The 16,720-nt window shown below is 41.6% G+C and overlaps 2 protein-coding genes across 4 annotated transcripts; one reads left to right on the top strand and one right to left on the bottom strand.

Annotated features, from left to right (window-relative positions):
* Positions 1–4,522: 4,522 nt before the first annotated feature.
* Positions 4,523–6,653, bottom strand: rwdd2b (RWD domain containing 2B). Of its 3 annotated transcripts, none has more exons than XM_031573027.2 (5): positions 6,496–6,653; positions 5,936–6,033; positions 5,800–5,822; positions 5,209–5,574; positions 4,523–4,866 (listed from the first exon to the last, which is right to left on the bottom strand). In XM_031573027.2, exons 1-5 carry the CDS (start codon positions 6,644–6,646, stop codon positions 4,620–4,622), a joined length of 885 nt encoding a protein of 294 aa, XP_031428887.2. In that variant the 5' UTR covers positions 6,647–6,653; the 3' UTR covers positions 4,523–4,619. The 3 variants fall into 3 exon arrangements, with proteins under 3 accessions (XP_031428887.2, XP_031428886.2, XP_012686398.2); XM_031573026.2 differs by having other exon boundaries at positions 5,755–5,822; positions 6,496–6,650; XM_012830944.2 differs by lacking the exon at positions 6,496–6,653 and having other exon boundaries at positions 5,755–5,822; positions 5,936–6,406.
* Positions 6,654–6,668: 15 nt separating this feature from the next.
* On the top strand, positions 6,669–16,655 carry usp16 (ubiquitin specific peptidase 16). Its single transcript, XM_012830945.3, has 20 exons — positions 6,669–6,868; positions 7,452–7,541; positions 7,628–7,803; positions 8,034–8,137; positions 9,490–9,605; positions 9,808–10,019; positions 11,129–11,224; positions 11,874–12,004; positions 12,150–12,237; positions 12,357–12,438; positions 12,523–12,614; positions 12,713–12,766; positions 12,864–13,031; positions 13,435–13,771; positions 13,823–13,842; positions 13,954–14,293; positions 14,886–14,980; positions 15,237–15,323; positions 15,435–15,582; positions 16,123–16,655. Exons 2-20 carry the CDS (start codon positions 7,481–7,483, stop codon positions 16,242–16,244), a joined length of 2,529 nt encoding a protein of 842 aa, XP_012686399.2. The 5' UTR covers positions 6,669–6,868; positions 7,452–7,480; the 3' UTR covers positions 16,245–16,655.
* The last annotated feature ends 65 nt before the right edge of the window (positions 16,656–16,720 follow it).

Below are 16,720 nucleotides of genomic sequence, written 5' to 3'. Positions count from 1 at the left end.
CTTCCTCCCTCCCTCTCGCCCTCACCAAGCCTTAATCCTCAGATGTTTCCCCCCCATGCACCTGTGTCCTGATGCTAACCCTTCTCACAGCACACAGACAAACAGGAAGACACAGAAAGACAAAGGTAACAATACCCCCCTGTCCTTACAGATTATTTTGCAAATGGAGTTTTACACATGCTCAGTAATCCATTAATGCTTTGGTAGTGACTACGGACAAATGGCTGGTTTAAAAGAAGACATTTGAAGTTTTAAATACTATAAAAAAAAAAAAACATTGTAATAGTGGTATGACACAGTGTCATGTTATGAGTCATGACACTAAAAGGATAAGTCAGCAGTTCTCATGCCCCTGCCCTGCATGATAAAAACATAAATGGATGAGTAGGAGACTCTGGAGCATGAACACAAACATTTATGGTCACATTTTCAACTTCTACATTGCAGCAATATTTCCCCATGCATCCCTGCGCTAGCGAGTTGGCAACTAGTTGCCCAATGGGAATTTATTTGAATTTATTTGTATAGATTAATTTCTCACTTCCAAATAGAATGGTTCTACTAACTGAAAGTGGGAGGGTTCAGCCAGAGCAGGAGTATGATAAGCCAAAGCAAAATTCTGGAGGGCAGTAAGATAGAGGTCCAGCTGGTTTTCTGACTGGTTAGCTCGCAAGCTGCCAAGCTGCCTGGATGGATGCATGGTTGGATGGATGGCCAGATCCCTTTGCCATGAATCAGTCACATGGCACACACACACACACACACACACCAGGCTTCTCTTACTGACAGTGGGTAAGCTATGTGAGACAAAAATGGATTGAATCATAGGCTGCAGATGTGTTAAAAAATACAGACACAGACAGACAGAAGGATGCCTTGAAGGCCTCAGGCACAGTCCATAACAAAGCATGCAGTGAAGTTCGGTAAAAGTAACTTTCTTGGAAAAAAAAGAAAGACAGAAACTATCTCAGTGTTTGACAGAATTTGACCTGTAGTGTCCAGAAGGACAGTTAGAAGACAAACTACTGGCGGCAGAGTAGTAAGGGTGTGTGTGTGTGTGTGTGTGTGTGTGTGTGTGTGTGTGTGTGTGTGTGTGTGTGTGTGTTGGGGAGGGGGGTGGCTTGGCATTAATCTCACGTTGTAATGACAGTTTAAGGTTTTGGTATTTTGATGAATTCCGGGATTGGGCTTAAAACTGCTTTCATTTTGTTTGCTGGTCTTTAATCTTCTAACCCTGGTTCTTAATCAAAACTCGGGAGCAGGTTTTTAATCTCGCATGAATGAGGCCGCGGATTACGCGCCTCTGACCTTGCCATGCTGCACAGCTGCCTCAGACTCAAATCAGTCCTCTCATCCTGTGTCTGTGTGTGTGTGTGTGTGTGTGTGTGTGTGTGTGTGTGTGTGTGTGTGTGTGTGTGCGTGCGCGTGTGTGAGGGTGTATGTGTGTGTGGGTGAGTGTGTGTTGCGTTTTGCAGAGGTCCATATTATTAGTGTCTTTTTTGATGGTGGCGATGGGAGGGGGACAGCATCCACTGAACTAGCCTCGATGTACCATATAGAAAAATGCACTGTATCACGTGATCCATCTTATAGGGTTATTACTAACACTGGATTGTTTAAGTCTATGGAACTGAAGTGTAGCTGGTGATAGACCCTCAGCAACTCAAGTGGAGATTCTTCACACATCACATGAGGTCAGTGTTTCTTTGTCGTGACAACTATTGATATTCCGCTCAGATGAGGAGCTTATTCTACTCTCTCTTCTAAACCCCCGACCACTACTCATATCATTCTCTCAATAATGGGAGGGTTCGAGTGGACAACTGCTCAGAGATGGGAGAAAGGCTTGAAGGATTCTTCAAAAAATTATTACAGAGTTGGTGAAATCTCTAAAACCATGATAGCCCAGAAAGCACAGCCATCAATCAGATCTAAAATGGATGTTTCCACATTCGGTACTGCTCTCAGTTTGTTTACAGTCTCCTCGTCGTATTTAAAGTCACGTCACCTATATGGAGAAACGTAATATTTCACTACAGGCCTAGTTCTCACTCAACAATTCTCTGGTGAAGGACACAGTAACTCAAGTCAGGTCAACACAAATTCCTTTCATAGCACATTTACAGACAGCCAAGGCTGCCCAAAGCATTGTACAAGAAGTGCCCTTTAAAATAACATGGCCTTTAAGACAAGACAGTAAGGAATGCATTGGCACAGATCGTCTCACAGGTCTGACTGCCTCTATCTGGAAAATCACCGCTGAAGATCATACTTTACCTCATTTTCAGACATAACCCATAAACTGTTTTGCAGAAATAGCATGACTTTTTTAGATCTGATATTTACTTCACAAGTTCAGATTGCTTTTTAGGTAAAGCCAATTTCCTTAAATTAAAATGAAATGTAATGGTAACGCTTAAATTATATCGTGTAAATTGTATTTATAATGGAGTTAGCAACAAAGGGAAGTTGAATGCATTTTTATTCTAATGTGAACTCATCAAAAGTTGAGTCATGCTCTTTGGAAATAAATCAACACAAGTACATGCAATACTTTAATTACATTGTTGCTTACTTATCCACACAACTGTGACAGCTCATACACATTCATTCACATTAACATTAACAGGCATTAACGTTTTTATTCTCACTGGGAAGCACCTTGAACTGACACTGTGCACAAAATGTATTATACAAATAAACTTGGTTTGACTTGCCTTGTGTGTCCACAGTTGATTTATTGCAATGTAACCATAACATATAGACTAGAGCCAATGTAAAGTTCATGAGAATAGAGCAGTAATGATTCATTAAAATTATATCAGAAATATCTCATCATAAACAGCCTAATCACTGATATTCTGAGATACCGGCCAGTACCCAGAAGCGGAGTGATAACGTTGGAAGTCCATCTAAACAAGATTACATCTTGCTTCTCTTCACATTAGCTCTGCATTTTGAGCTGAAGTAGGACTGGAGTAGATGACCTTTACTCTCATTCAGAGACTGGTTTGAGATGTAGGGCAAAATTGCATAAACCTTCAGTATGGTACTACAAATGAAAATACGGAGGTATCAACATGATAACTGAGGCATTCTGCAGTGCTGTGAAAAATGTCCAATTCATACATAAATATCAATGACCACTAGAGGGAGTAATAACCCTCCCATTGCATTTTGCTGATCACTGATATGTTTGTGGAGAATTTTTATTTAGACCTCTACTGAAGCATCCCTAACCTCATGGTAGCATATGGCGCAGATATATATCAGAGTGCCTGATTAAAATAACAATATATAAATATACCAATGCACATTTTGGTATTTTTTTCAAGGACAGCTAGGTTTTTAAGCTGTATTGGCCAGGATGGAGTAATGCCACTTTAAGCCATTTCAACACCTACCAAAAATTGTTTGCTAATTTGTAAGCAGAACCAATCCAGGGACGATGGGGGGAAGGAAAATACTAGAAAATCACTGTCCTCTTGTGGTCTTTCCAGGACATGACACTTCATAATGTCAAAAATGGTAGTAATGTATGTGATGGTGATTTGATATATTGCTGAAACCTTGATTTAAAGCAACTATTACATGCCATAATGACAATCAAACCCTGTTATATATTGAAACGGTTGATACAAATATAATTAAAAAATTATATGGATTTAGACTGTACACAAAAGTTAAACAGGTTCTGTAACTAGTATCACAGCTGCATGCTATAATCTGTCATGAGGAAAGGTACGCTGTCTATCCATTGCCCTTTATTAGAATGGTTGGTTTTCACTGAATTGGAATTTAGCTTGAATGAAACACAAACATAGTTCCATTCACAGAGAGAGAGAGAGAATTCGGTGTCGTTGTAGGCCCACTGATAACATATTTCATGAGTCTACACTTACATTTACATTTAGTCATTTAGCAGATGCTTTTGTCCAAAGCGACGTACAAGGGAGAGAACAGTCAAGCTACGAGCAATAGAGTCCTAGTGTAACAATAAATACTAGTCTACAATAGTCAGAATTTATAATTTCCTTCCTTCCTTCATGGATATGAAGTAATTTACTTTGACAGTGGTGAGATTTCAGTAATCTAGAGGGACTGCATTTCAATTTGGGATTTCAACTCTGTCTCTCCTCTAAGCCATGAGTGCAACTGAAGGCTCAATCCATTCAGTCATATCAAACCTAATCTCTCAGAGTCTCAACATGCAACAGTATGCAACCTTTTATCTACAATGACATTTTCATTCCAATGTTGTGGCTGACTTGTATTTGGGTGGGGAAAATAGCTCATAGCTCCTTACAGGCACTAATTCGACAACTGCTAGCCCAGTACCAATAAATTGCTGTAAGTATTTTTTCCCTCTTCATCCATGCTAATAGTAACACATTCACCTCAGTCTGATGCAACCTCAGTAATGCAGGAAACATCACTGTTAACGTTGTCAGTTGTTTAAAACCATTTAACTGTACAGTGAGATTGTTTTGTTTGGTACAAAAAGAGCGCTGGAGGAGGGAGGTGGTGGGGGGATATAATGTGTTTTATTTCATATAGACTGCTGCATTCTGAGGGCACACAGGATTATAGAGTCTCTTATCTTCTCCATGGGACCACTGCTATTTCCCCTCAATCCCAAAGTACAACTGGAAAATCTCCCCACAACCCTTCTCACTGAGGAACTGGTACAGCTGCCCAAGGTCCATGTGATTTCCTCGGTTTCCATGGGGATCAAAAATAGCCTCGTCGAACCCCGTGAACTTGCGGAGCGAGGCCACGCTTTCATCTATGCTGCCATCCTGGCCGTCCAAAGAGATATCCTCTCGATGGCGAATCATGATCCTCTTCCATGTCAGGCACTTTACTCTGAGGAAATAAGGAGTGATGTGAAAGATATGTTGAGGCTGCTCTTCAAATAAGACTTTAAAGGAAAGCATTGGAAAGCGTTTTTTTTTTCTCTTTGGCTTTTTAAAATTCTATTTGCCCACCCATAGATTAGGCTAAAGTGGAAGTTAGGCAAATCTCATGATACAAAGCCCTTCCATAGGCCTTATTCTCCTCCTTTATGATGTGTCCTGTTTAAACACTCTACAGAAGTTGTTGGTTGAGTAATTAATCACATTTCACAATACACTGCTTAAGATGGTCTTTTTTTCACAACCTAATTCCACTTCTCAAATTTGTCTGTATCATTATAGTCATAGATACCTGCTCCAAAACTCATCACAGGGGGTTCTAAGCCCCTCCACACAAACGACCCCAGGCTTGCCTGGCATGCTAAAGCCAGAGAGGTTGAGTTCCTTGGACCAGTCCAGAATGTTCTTTCTTTTAGTCTTGTTGTAGATGTGATGGCTGTAGATCCAGAGCCGAGTGAATGTCTCCTGGGTGGGCACTAACGTTGAATCTTTCTTGGGAACAGGAGCTGACAAGCTCTTGTCAATGTACTGAGTTGCATTATCTTTTACCCACTCGAACGCTGATAACAGACAAGCCTCTCCAGAGCAGTTCTCCAGCAGGTACAAGTTCAGGTCGTTGTGCAGATGGGTTTGTTGGGCTCTGCTAAGATGAGCACACCTGTCAGGTGAGAAAACACGAGTGAGCTGACAAATCAGGGAAAACAATAGTAAAGAGGAAACAACCATCAATCATTAACATATTATTGTACTGAAAATAAAACCACATATTAGTAATATATTTATAGCCTACCCCTTCCCCCACCACCGAGATATAGTTTTGTATTACATTAGTATTTACCTCACAGAAATCTCTGGAAGGACTTTTGGGTAGTCAGATACATACGTGCACGAGATTGTGATGTCCACCTGAGGGGCGAGATATCACCTCATTAGGTTCTTAATCCAAAAACAAATAGATTGTCAGGATTCATTTCATCATGAAAAAAAATGACACACTACATCATATGTCAAGTATTCACCCCTTTTGTGGTGACAGTGTCCGTTTTGTGTTTAATCACAAAGTCAGGTCTAGAATGTGGAGGTGTTGTGGAGACCCCCTCAACGTAGTCCCTCAGTTCTGCAAAAGCCAGCTGGTCAGAGACAACAAACTCCTCTTCACTTGGAAACATGCTTATTAGGAGCTCAAGCTCTGCAAGCTGTGCCTCAGCTTCCTCTAGTGCCATTTCTTTAGCGCACACAGACCAGAGCCGTAGAGAATTGTTCTACCAATTGTTCTACAGTCGAGCTGTTTACTAAAACCTTAGTCTATATGATCCTCAAGATAGAACATACAAATCGGGAGTGTTCAAAGTGCAATGAATTGCCACGACTGCATACCCCCCTGTAATGCTAACAACTATTATGCTTACAAACAGGTCACTTCTTTGCCACTACCATCACAGATAATGATAGGTCTGATAATCACATTCTGCAACATTTATAATCTAAAACGCGTGAATCGAAAGCTAACATGAAACTGCCGACTTTTACGCTGTTCTAAAATACGAGTGTAAAGCAAGACAACCATGTGTAGCCAGACCTGGTAGTGATGTGTAGACAATCCGCTTTTTACAGCAGTAAACCATAGCTGATCGTTGATCTATCCACTTTGCATGGATATCTGCAAAACAGTGTAGCCATCGTAAAACAGTTCCGGTGCAGAAGGAAGTGAATCGTTTTCCTGAGAGCATCTGGTGATTCCACGTTAGTCTCATTTCTGACTCAGTGTTCTTCAAGAATGTATTAATTTCATCATGTTAGCGTTAATGCACCATATGATTTTTTTTTAGATTTTAGAATTGCGTTTTTATGGACCTCCACTTTTATTTAGAATGAGGATGATGTGTCGACAACGCGGCAGTTTGAATTCTGTTCAGCTTAAAGAACATTCATATCTACGCTATTAACTTCAGGTAGCGTTGAATGGAAGAACGTAGCTAAACGATGCAACGTTATGCTATGTACTAAGATAACGGGGCTCCTAATCATTTTTAGCCATGTTGACATTATCAAACTGTTATTGTGTTAAGGCTAGTTTTCTCAAAGAAAAGTTTCTCTACATATTGGGGTTTGTAACGTTAATGTTACACGTGAATGCAGATTGAACATTTTACTACCAATCTGGCAAAACGTCAACGTTTCTCGTAAACGTATCGCTAGCTAGCAATGACCAGTATTCAATTGGTAAAGTTAATATAGTTATCTAGGTGACTAGCTAGGTTAGCTAACATTACAGACTGGTATATGGAACAGTTATAGCTAATGTTTGCCACATAGCGACAAGTTTATTAGAGTTTGTTGTAATTGCATAGGGATGTTTATCACCTACAGAATATGCTACAACTGCAGCTAACTTGAAATGAAGCCACTCGTGCTGCTTGCCATTTTGCACTTGCTTGTGTGTCTGCTAGATGCCATTAAATGAGGGGTTAAAATGAGCGAACTAAAAGTGGTCGTATCCAGTGACCTTAATTGTTGTCTATTCCCTGTTGCTAGATTTTCTAGGTAATCCTCTGCCATTCGCGATGGGTAAGAAGAAAGGAAAGGACAAAAGTTCCAAAGAGGAAGACTGCATCGACTTGACAGGTAACTCCCTAATTGAATCCCTGGAGGAACGCACAATGTGTGAATGATTCAATCTAAGATTAAAGAGTCTCTCAATCTCTGTCAAGGCCCTTCCTGTTCCCACATTCGCAAGGGAATAGACCACAGCTTGTTTAAGAGGACTGCTCCAGATGTAGATTGGAACTCGTGTCAAGACTGCCAAGGGGGATTGAACACAAATTCTGAGGATGAAATTAATGGAGAGCCACAGGTTCTATGGGTGTGTCTGAAATGTGGACACAGAGTAAGTAGAGTTATTTTGCTTTTCTACGGTATGACTTGATGTGTGTCAAAGATTGCATGCTCCTTTAATAGTGTTGTTTACTTTTAGACAAAATTAATTATTTAAGTGTTATCAACTTGAAATGACATTTTTAAAGTTCTAGAATTTGAATTTGAAGTTCTTCACAGAATTTCATGAGCCTTGTGCTGTTTGCTCTTCAAAATGCAAACAATGCCTTTGTTATTTGAAAGGGCTGTGGGAGATACTCAGAAGATCAACATGCTGTGAAGCACTTTGAGAAGCCACGTTCAGATACGCATTGCCTTGTACTGAATCTGGACAATTGGAGTGTGTGGTTAGTAGTCTCTCTCTCTCTCTCTCTCTCTCTCTCTCTCTCTCTCTCGTGCTCTCTCTCATATTTTCTTCCTGTACCAGTGGGTGCTGGTTAAGTCCCTATGCATTAGGGATGGGCATTCGATTAAATTGTCTTAATCGATCGTCGGGAGAATTAACGATCGATTTTCGATTAATCATTAATATTTTTATATTAAAATTCACTATTTATAGGCTATATTAAAATGCAGTGAAAATAGAAAAAAAACAGCGTGTTTCCTCATTGAGATCTTTATTACAAGATGAACAACTCTTGTGGCAGTTAAACTTACAAGATGGACAACTCTTGTGGCAGTTAAACGGGATCTGTTCAATGGTTACACTTGAAAATATGCGCTGCTGTACTCTTAAGCAGCGAGGCCGACAGCTAGAAGCTGGTGCTCATAAACACAACTTTTTTTTCTCTCTAACTAATTAATCTCACATTTTGAAATTCATTCATCTACATTCATCGTGATTAAAAGTTTGTTTTCTTCTAAAGACTAAATCTTATAAATTAACGAGTAATCACTTCAGACAGCGTGTATTTTAGACACTGTTGTTTAATTGTATTTTTTTCGTGCTCTCTCGCCGTCATACAAGGAATGTATGCGAGACACAATGGTGCCCCTCGACGGTAAATCGTAAGAATTGTCCCCTGAAGCAATTCGAATCACCTCAGTCAGCCCACCGTCTTCAACTATGTTGATGGGCCGACAGTCACCGGCAACCTAAACTGCTACAGCGTTGGTAACCTTTTCACGGACTGGTCTAGTTCATTTCCTAGAGAAGTCGTGGAGTGTGGGTTGGCGACCATCTAACCTGGGACTGCTTTCTGTCGGGTGCTTTGCATTAGGGTGATAACTTAAAGACGAGCTGCTTCTGTGATAGCTACATTCAGCTTGACAAATGCTACATACAACTTTAGTTTTGTCGATTGTTCTGTCATTTTGCCTCTTAAACAGAAACTTTCCGCCCAACAATCCCTCAGCTCTCTCCATCTTCAACTACCGTCTCGGTCTCTTCCATCTAACTGACTGCAGACACGCGGCGGTTTCGTGCCATGGGTCAACGCGCACCGGAAGTAAACAAAGTTGCGTTCAAATATTTTATTGCATTCATCTCGGCCACAATAATCTCATAGAATAACGCGTTAACTTTGACAGCCCTAAAATAAATAAATTACACGCACACTACGCAACAGAACATGCATTAGTTTTAATCGATGAAAAATTTATTTCATCGAGGAAATTCTTAATGATCAATTAATCGATCGTCGATTAATTATGCCCATCCCTACTATGCATACATAATTATCTGGTCTCCATCTTGCAGGTGTTACATCTGTGATGACGACGTTCAGTATTCAAGCACAGGACAACTGGCTCAGTTGGTGGCCAATATAAAAAAACTGGCACCGTCAGACAGTGAAAGAAAAGTAAAAAAAACAAGTGAGTTTGTGATGCAACACCTTATTATAACAGTTTTAGTACATTCCGGTGCATTAACCGTGGGTCCAAGTTTTTTATGGTGTCTTCATTGAAAATGTGACATGATTATGTTTACTTTTACTAATTGCTTGAAAAGATGATATTAAACTTTTACCACCCATCCTTTTCACCATAATCCCTTGTTTTGCTGGGATGCTTGTAGAAGAACCAAGAGTCAGCCGTAATGACTTGAAGGACGAGGAAGCCAACCATGTGGAGGAAGAAAAGGAGAGCAAAGGCAGACAAAAGAAGAGTGTTAAGAAAGATGCCAGCCCAAAGGAAAAGAAGACTGAGGCGGTGGGAAACAGTGGTGCTCTTTCAGTCAAGGGTCTAAGCAATCTTGGGAACACCTGTTTCTTCAATGCTGTTGTACAGGTGAGGGAGAAGAATTGTTTTCTTTGAATAGAAAGAACAACCTAGTCCTCGTGCATTTACTGTTTCATGTCCTTTTATGATAATGTAAGTTCAGATACTTTAGGTCCTCTCCATATACCAGACACCTGAATTTGATCTGCGGTAATTTTGTGACACATTGCTCTCTTACTTGAACTGGGGTTTTTACAGGGTAATAATCATGCATTAAATAGGTACTGCACAATTTGTGTTTTTTATGAGTTGTCAACTAAATTAGATAATGGTACTGCGATGAAACACATCACTGTTGGTGTTGGTGTTACACATAATTACCAAATTTATACAAATCCTCAATAATGTATTCATTTGATCATGTTCGCGTTAAATTTACAATGACCAATTTATAAAAATCTGCATTTTCTGGGTTGAAAGTGGCTCAAAATGGCATCTACTTGTTTAAATCAGCCCTGAACTTTGCCAGGCCAGTTTTTTTTTAAAGATTTATTTTTGGGCTTTTTGCCTTTAATCAGATAGGATAGTGAAGGATTTGACAGGAAATGAGCTGGAGAGAAGAGGTGGGGAGTGGGATCGGGAAATGACTGCGGGTCGGATTCGAACCCGGGTCCCCGTGGGCGTTCAAGCCCGTTCATGGTCGGGCCTGCTGCTTGTGCCACAGCTCTCCCTGCAAGGCCAATTCAGACGTAGAGTCGACCGGTTGGTACATATCTACGTCATGAAATTAATTTGTTAATGCCCTCTAATTATTTTCATTTACTGACTTATCATGCACTCATAACCCACCCCCGTTCCCATGCCCACCTTTTAGTGTAGTTAGGCTCAGACCTGGGGAGAAGTTACACTTTAATGGGCCTTTGTGTTTGCTATGTCTCTGGGAAGCACTGAAATCACAGATAGTGAACTTAATTTGCCAACTCCCTATTTTGCCAACGTTTGCAGTCGATTATTTGGACCCATGTGGGTGGTATCAGCATAATAATGCCTTGTTTGCATTTTCAAATTAGGTCCCCAAAAAATCAGACATGGTATTGGAAGAGTCATGAGAAAAGCCTAATTATCCCCATAAATCAGATCTCCATTTTTCTTTTCTGACCAATCCTGTATTTCTACAGAACCTGTCACAGACATCGCTTTTGAGGCAGGTCCTCGGTGGTGTTACTAATGAGAAGACCAGAGTGATCCTGACACCTAGCGTCTCCTCAGAACTGGTGAGTAAACTGCTACTTGTTACCTTTTTACTTCATCACCATGTCTGACTGTATTTTTGGTCATTATTTCTATATAGGCACTATGTTATTATAAAGAAAAAAAGATAGTGGTTCTCAATACTTGTGAACATTGACTTTTATCAGGTGGCCATGTATTATTTAGGACAGGAAGAATCCAGACAAATGCAATTACAAAGATATGTAGAATGTGTATGATTATTGGGGACACAGTTTTTTGGAATATCTCTGGAATGAAATCATGTCCTAAAGTTATTTGGATAAAGCTGTCTAAGCCTTAAGGATGTTTGAGGGCTCGTGTCCTAAATGGGTTTGATAAGGTCTGATCTGTGCTGATACTGGTGGTGCTGATTTAACACTCGGTAGCTATTTTTGCAGTGAGCTGAGCTGATCTAATCAGTAAAAAATTGTGATTTAATACTCTGCAATGCAACCCCTCACACACCCAAAAGGAAATGCATGGGATGACAAATTGTCGTCTTAAAGTACACAGCTCTCTTCCTCTTTTAATAGTTAAACACTTGCCTTACATCAGACACAGTTTTTGGAAGGTGGTTCAAGCACTCCATCTTCAATAGCTGTTCAATTTCATTAATTGACCAGTTCCCCCCCCCCCCACCCCCCTCTACAGGAGCCCATTGAAGTGCAGCTAGATCAACCCGGATCCCTTACCCTCTCCATGTGGCAGCTGCTTAACGAGATCCAGGAAACCAAGAAAGGGGTTGTCACTCCCAGGGAGCTGTTCACCCAAGTGTGTAAAAAGTAAGTCTGGCTAAACAACGTTGGATTGAGCCCCTAGATTCTCCTCTAACTCTGGTACAGGAACGGTTGTGAACTTTTGTAGAAAAGCAGGAAGTGAAACAGCGCTTTAAGGCCCACTGACTGATGCTCCTGATTACTACTTCAGGGCTGCCAGGTTCAAAGGTTTCCAGCAGCAGGACAGCCAGGAGCTTCTGCGGTATTTGCTGGACGGTATGAGAGCTGAGGAAATTAAAGTAAGACCTGATGCTGTTTAGATAATTGAGATGTTGGAGGAAGTGATTGATTGATTGATTTTTTTAATAGAGTGGTTTACTATTCCAACAGCAAATTTAAAATGTGCCTTTGTTCACAGAGAATTCATTCTGGAATATCAGAAGTTCTGAAGAGCTCTGGAAAGAATGCTGATTCAGAAGAATCCAAGACATTGATTAAACGTAGGCAGCATTCCCAATTCATGATGTGTACACTTCTTACTTCATTGTTATTTATTTTCTAATTGTGCAATGCTTCGTTTACAGACTATGAGAAAAATGGAGCGCACAAAAACTTTGTTGACCACGTCTTTGGGGGAGAGATGACCAGCACAGTGATGTGCAAAGAATGCAAGACGGTATGTAGTAAAAGTACTAGTATTCTGTAGCACTCACTTTGGTACAAGAGCTGATATTGGCAAATGAAGAGTCTGACCGTACTTATTGCTCCCCCCAGGTGTCCATAGTGACGGAAATGTTCCTTGACTTGTCACTTCCTGTTTCAGATGAGGTAATGTAACCCACAGCCTTTTCTGAGGTGAAGATTTAATGAATACTTATGCATATTGAGCCGTTTAAGAGTAATAATATTGCTCTGTTCCCCACAGGCATACAGGAAAAAGAATCAAAAGAAAGTGGTTCAGAGGAGTAGTGTGAGTGATGATGGTATGGACAGTCCTACTCCGGTGACCAATGGGAATGATGACTTGCCAACAGGGTCTGGCAGTAAGTACCAGCAGAAAAAAGCCAAGAAGCAGGCCAAGAAACAATCTAAGGTAACCTTTTACGCAATGTGTCTTCATCATGTACCATTCAGGGTAATTCATTTATGAATAACCAGCAAGGCGAACCACTTGAAAATGTCCCTTTCATCATGTTTTAGTCATACTGCCACAAATATTCAGATGACCACAGCTTTACATATTTATTAAAACCACTTGACTTCATAGGAACTAACAGCATAATGAATGTGTACATGTATCAGTGTGTTTGCTGCCTGAGAATCAAATGCACTATTTCAGGGGGTTTCAGGCCCTGGGCTCTGTAAAGCTCCTTGAACAACTTATTGTGTTGGCACTATATAAATAAAATTGAACTATATTGTTAAAGCAAGCTTGAAATGATTGATATCCATTCAGATCAGTCAGATCATTGACTGGAAAGTCTATGTATTTATAGAACCAGAGGCGGCAGCAGAAGCCGGAAGTGAAAGTCACACTGGACGAGCTAGGGAGCCAGGACGAGATGGGTGGCGGTGATGCAGAAGCGTCAGCCCCACAGAGCACATCCACAGAACCAGACGCCGGCGCCGAGACTGAGGAGAAAACCCAGACGGACACGAACCAGCTGTCAGAGGTAGATCACTCAGAGCAGGGCCAGAAGGAGATGGATGATGAGTCCAAGGATGAAGGTCAGCAGCAGCAGCAGCAGAAGGAAGATGAAGAGGAGGAGGAGGAGGAGGCCGCAGATGATTCTGCAGTCAGCAATCGTTTTATGGCGCTTGCAGAGGACCAGAGTTCTAAGACACAGAATAATGATGGCAGGACCGACGAGGAAGACGAGGAAGCAGAAGAGGATGTGGCAGAGGTAGCCTTCATAGAGGAGGAGGAGGAGAAGGAGGAGATGGAGGAGGAGATGAAGGAGGAGGAGGAGGAGAAGAAGAAGAAGGAGGAGGAGGAGGAGGAGGAGGAGAAGAAGGAGAAGAAGGAGGAGGAGGAGGAGGAGAAGAAGGAAGAGGAGGAGGAGGAGAAATTGGCTGAAGAGCTGAAACACTTGTCCTTAAATGGGACTTTGGAGTCTTGTGAGCCTGGCACTGAGAATGGGGAAGTGTCTGATGAGAGCCGGGAGTACACTGTGGTGAACCAGGACCCAGAGAAGGCCTTCCACACCTTAGCCACCAGGACGACGCCCGACAAGCAGGAGTGCTCCGTGGCGTCCTGCCTCATCCAGTTCACCGAAGTGGAGAAGCTTAGCCAGAGTAACAGCTTGCTGTGTATCACCTGCACAAAACACCAGTCTGCTTCAAAGAGTGCAGAAGGTAGAGTATTGTGGCATTTGCGTTTTCCCTGTTTGCATTTTAAGGGCACAACAGACAGGAGACAGTGGTTAATGTTGAACCCAAGGGACAGATTTGCCCTCTGATGACGGGCTAAACTCTGGTTGGAAGGAGCGCCTAAAACAACAAACCCTCTAAACAGGTTGCTTGAGCTAACTCGCATTCCAAAAAGCGAATTCAATCTCTGCCTGGGCATAAATCTCTTTCGTTCCCATGGTAACCCCTTGCCTCTCCTCCGTTATCTAATAACCAATAATCGAATAACTAAAAAACGTAGGCGACTCCTCCCCTTAGAAACCAAGAACATGATAAAACACACGTTTTTGGGAAGATTGGGACTTTGTTTTGACAGACTAGACTAGAGAACTGCTCATCTTCCCTGGGGGTAGAGCTCATTGCTTTGGTGTTGGCACCATAATCTACCTGTTTAGCTATCTTAGATACTTGAAAAAACTTGATTTCATAAGTGGGTACCTCCATCGGATTGTCTTCTATAATAGGCAGTCGTTGTGGGATGGTCTGTTGCTAATGTGTGCTTGGGGACGCAAGTAAGATGTGGTGTTCTGTTGTATAGGCGCCAAGAAGAATGTGTACAGAGATGCCCTGAAGCAGATGCTCATCTCGTCTCCGCCACCGGTGCTGACACTTCACCTGAAGAGATTTCAACAGGTAATCCGCCGTGACGCCCTTCAATGATGCTTGAGTGCACCACGGCTAATTATCTGCTTCACTACAAAGAGATGCCTTAAAACGAGAGGACGTGTTTTACTATGCAAACACAATCAGTTTGAAGGACTCTTGGTGTACTTCACAGTAGTCGACAGACATGCTGATAACCCGTAATCATCTTTAAAACTCCAACAATGAAAGGGAGACATGTTAATATAGCCTCACTATATTGTGCCATATCCATATCGTCCTCCAGGTTGGTTACAGTGTATGCAAGGTGAACCGTCATGTCCAGTTCCCTCAACTTTTAGACTTGGCACCATACTGCTCGGTCAACTGCAAGGTAAGCAGCTTTCTTGTGAAATGAGTTATTGTTTTGTGTTGTTTCACTGATTACTGGTGTTGTGTCGTGCTCTGGAACATTTCTCAGACTGGCTATGACTTCTGCCAACAGAACGTGTCAGAGGGAATGACTCAGGTGCTGTACAGCCTCTATGGGATTGTTGAGCACAGTGGGACAATGAGATCGGGGCACTACACTGCCTACGTGAAAGCTCGGCCTCACTGTCAAAACATGTCATCCAATGGTGCAGCCAAGCAAGGTAGGCATTTTAAACTTTTATGTGTGGTCAGATGTTTGCGATACGGTGACTTATTGCAAGCAAGCCCACCTGGGAAATAATGATTTGATGTATTTGGGATGTTTTACTGTAAAGCTGCTGTAAGGGACGACAGCAGTTCTTGGTAACCTCCTTCATACCAGTCCATCACCTCCCTTCCGTGCGCTGTGCACACAGAGACTTCTTTGGAAGTTTTCTGATTGGTTAGGTCACTCCAAATTGAAATTTGTAATTGCTGGTTAGAGGGCAGAGGAGAGTTTTCATGAAGGCTGTCAGAATGTAAAGACAGCTAACTTAAGTATTCTGGAAAAAGGGTCGCTTACAGTAGCTTGAATATTCTGGCACATTGACATTCTATTAAAAACATGTCAAATCGAGCAAGCTTGGCATTTTATAGAGCCAACTAGCATCATGGCATTCCACTCCTCTCTTTTGCTTTTTTTTTGTCAGTATGTCTAAGGTATCACAATACCAAACTCTTCCCCCTTCTGTTTTCTAACTGTAATCATCTGTTGTGATCAGGTGATGGTGAGCCACCGGCAGGATCGTGGTTTTACATCAGTGACTCAAGCGTCCAGCCTGTCACGGAAGCCAAAGCGCAGAGTTCCCAAGCCTACCTCCTGTTCTACGAGAGGATCTCCTAAGCCTCTTCTTTTTAAGTGCCCAAAAACCATACAAGAACCACTGCTGCTGCTTTAAATACCACACACACACACACACACACACACACACACAGACACACACAGACAAATAAATGATCTTGAGCTGAACTGGAAGTTGCTGGAAAAATATAAATAATCCCCCCATTCCTCTCAGAGAAGGCTTTCAGCGCAGCTGTGTGGTTTTATGATGAACTGGTGAGTCAGTTGTTGGGGAAAAAAAGAGTGGTTTATTTGGGTCTTTTGCTTTAGATTAGAACAAATTAAATTGCATTACTTGGGTTACTTGGGGAGTTCTATTAAAGGTGCAGTCTGCGATTCAATACACATTTAGTAAAATTCAGTGAATTGTGCCTCACAGTCCTCTAGCTGTCCGTTCTGTGAGTGTGCTCAAATAAACACACAGTCCTGGCTCTGTAAACAGGACAAATTGTGGCTCAGACCGAGCCATACACAGCCAG

Source organism: Clupea harengus, chromosome 9 (genome assembly GCF_900700415.2).
Source record: "Clupea harengus chromosome 9, Ch_v2.0.2, whole genome shotgun sequence".
Lineage (NCBI taxonomy): Eukaryota > Metazoa > Chordata > Actinopteri > Clupeiformes > Clupeidae > Clupea > Clupea harengus.
Note: the sequence above shows the minus strand (reverse complement) of the source record. Positions and strands in the feature narration are given on the sequence as shown.

Coding starts and splice junctions, on each gene's coding strand:
- usp16 (XM_012830945.3), top strand. CDS start 7,481: ATGGGTAAGAAGAAAGGAAAGGACAAAAGTTCCAAAGAGGAAGACTGC. Junction 12,238..12,356: donor TGAGAGCTGAGGAAATTAAA/GTAAGACCTGAT, acceptor CTTTGTTCACAG/AGAATTCATTCTGGAATATC. Junction 12,767..12,863: donor CACTTCCTGTTTCAGATGAG/GTAATGTAACCC, acceptor TGTTCCCCACAG/GCATACAGGAAAAAGAATCA.
- rwdd2b (XM_031573026.2), bottom strand. CDS start 6,646: ATGCTCTCAGGAAAACGATTCACTTCCTTCTGCACCGGAACTGTTTTA. Junction 6,034..6,495: donor TGTCTACACATCACTACCAG/GTCTGGCTACAC, acceptor TGGCTTTTGCAG/AACTGAGGGACTACGTTGAG. Junction 4,867..5,208: donor TGTGATGAGTTTTGGAGCAG/GTATCTATGACT, acceptor TTATTTCCTCAG/AGTAAAGTGCCTGACATGGA.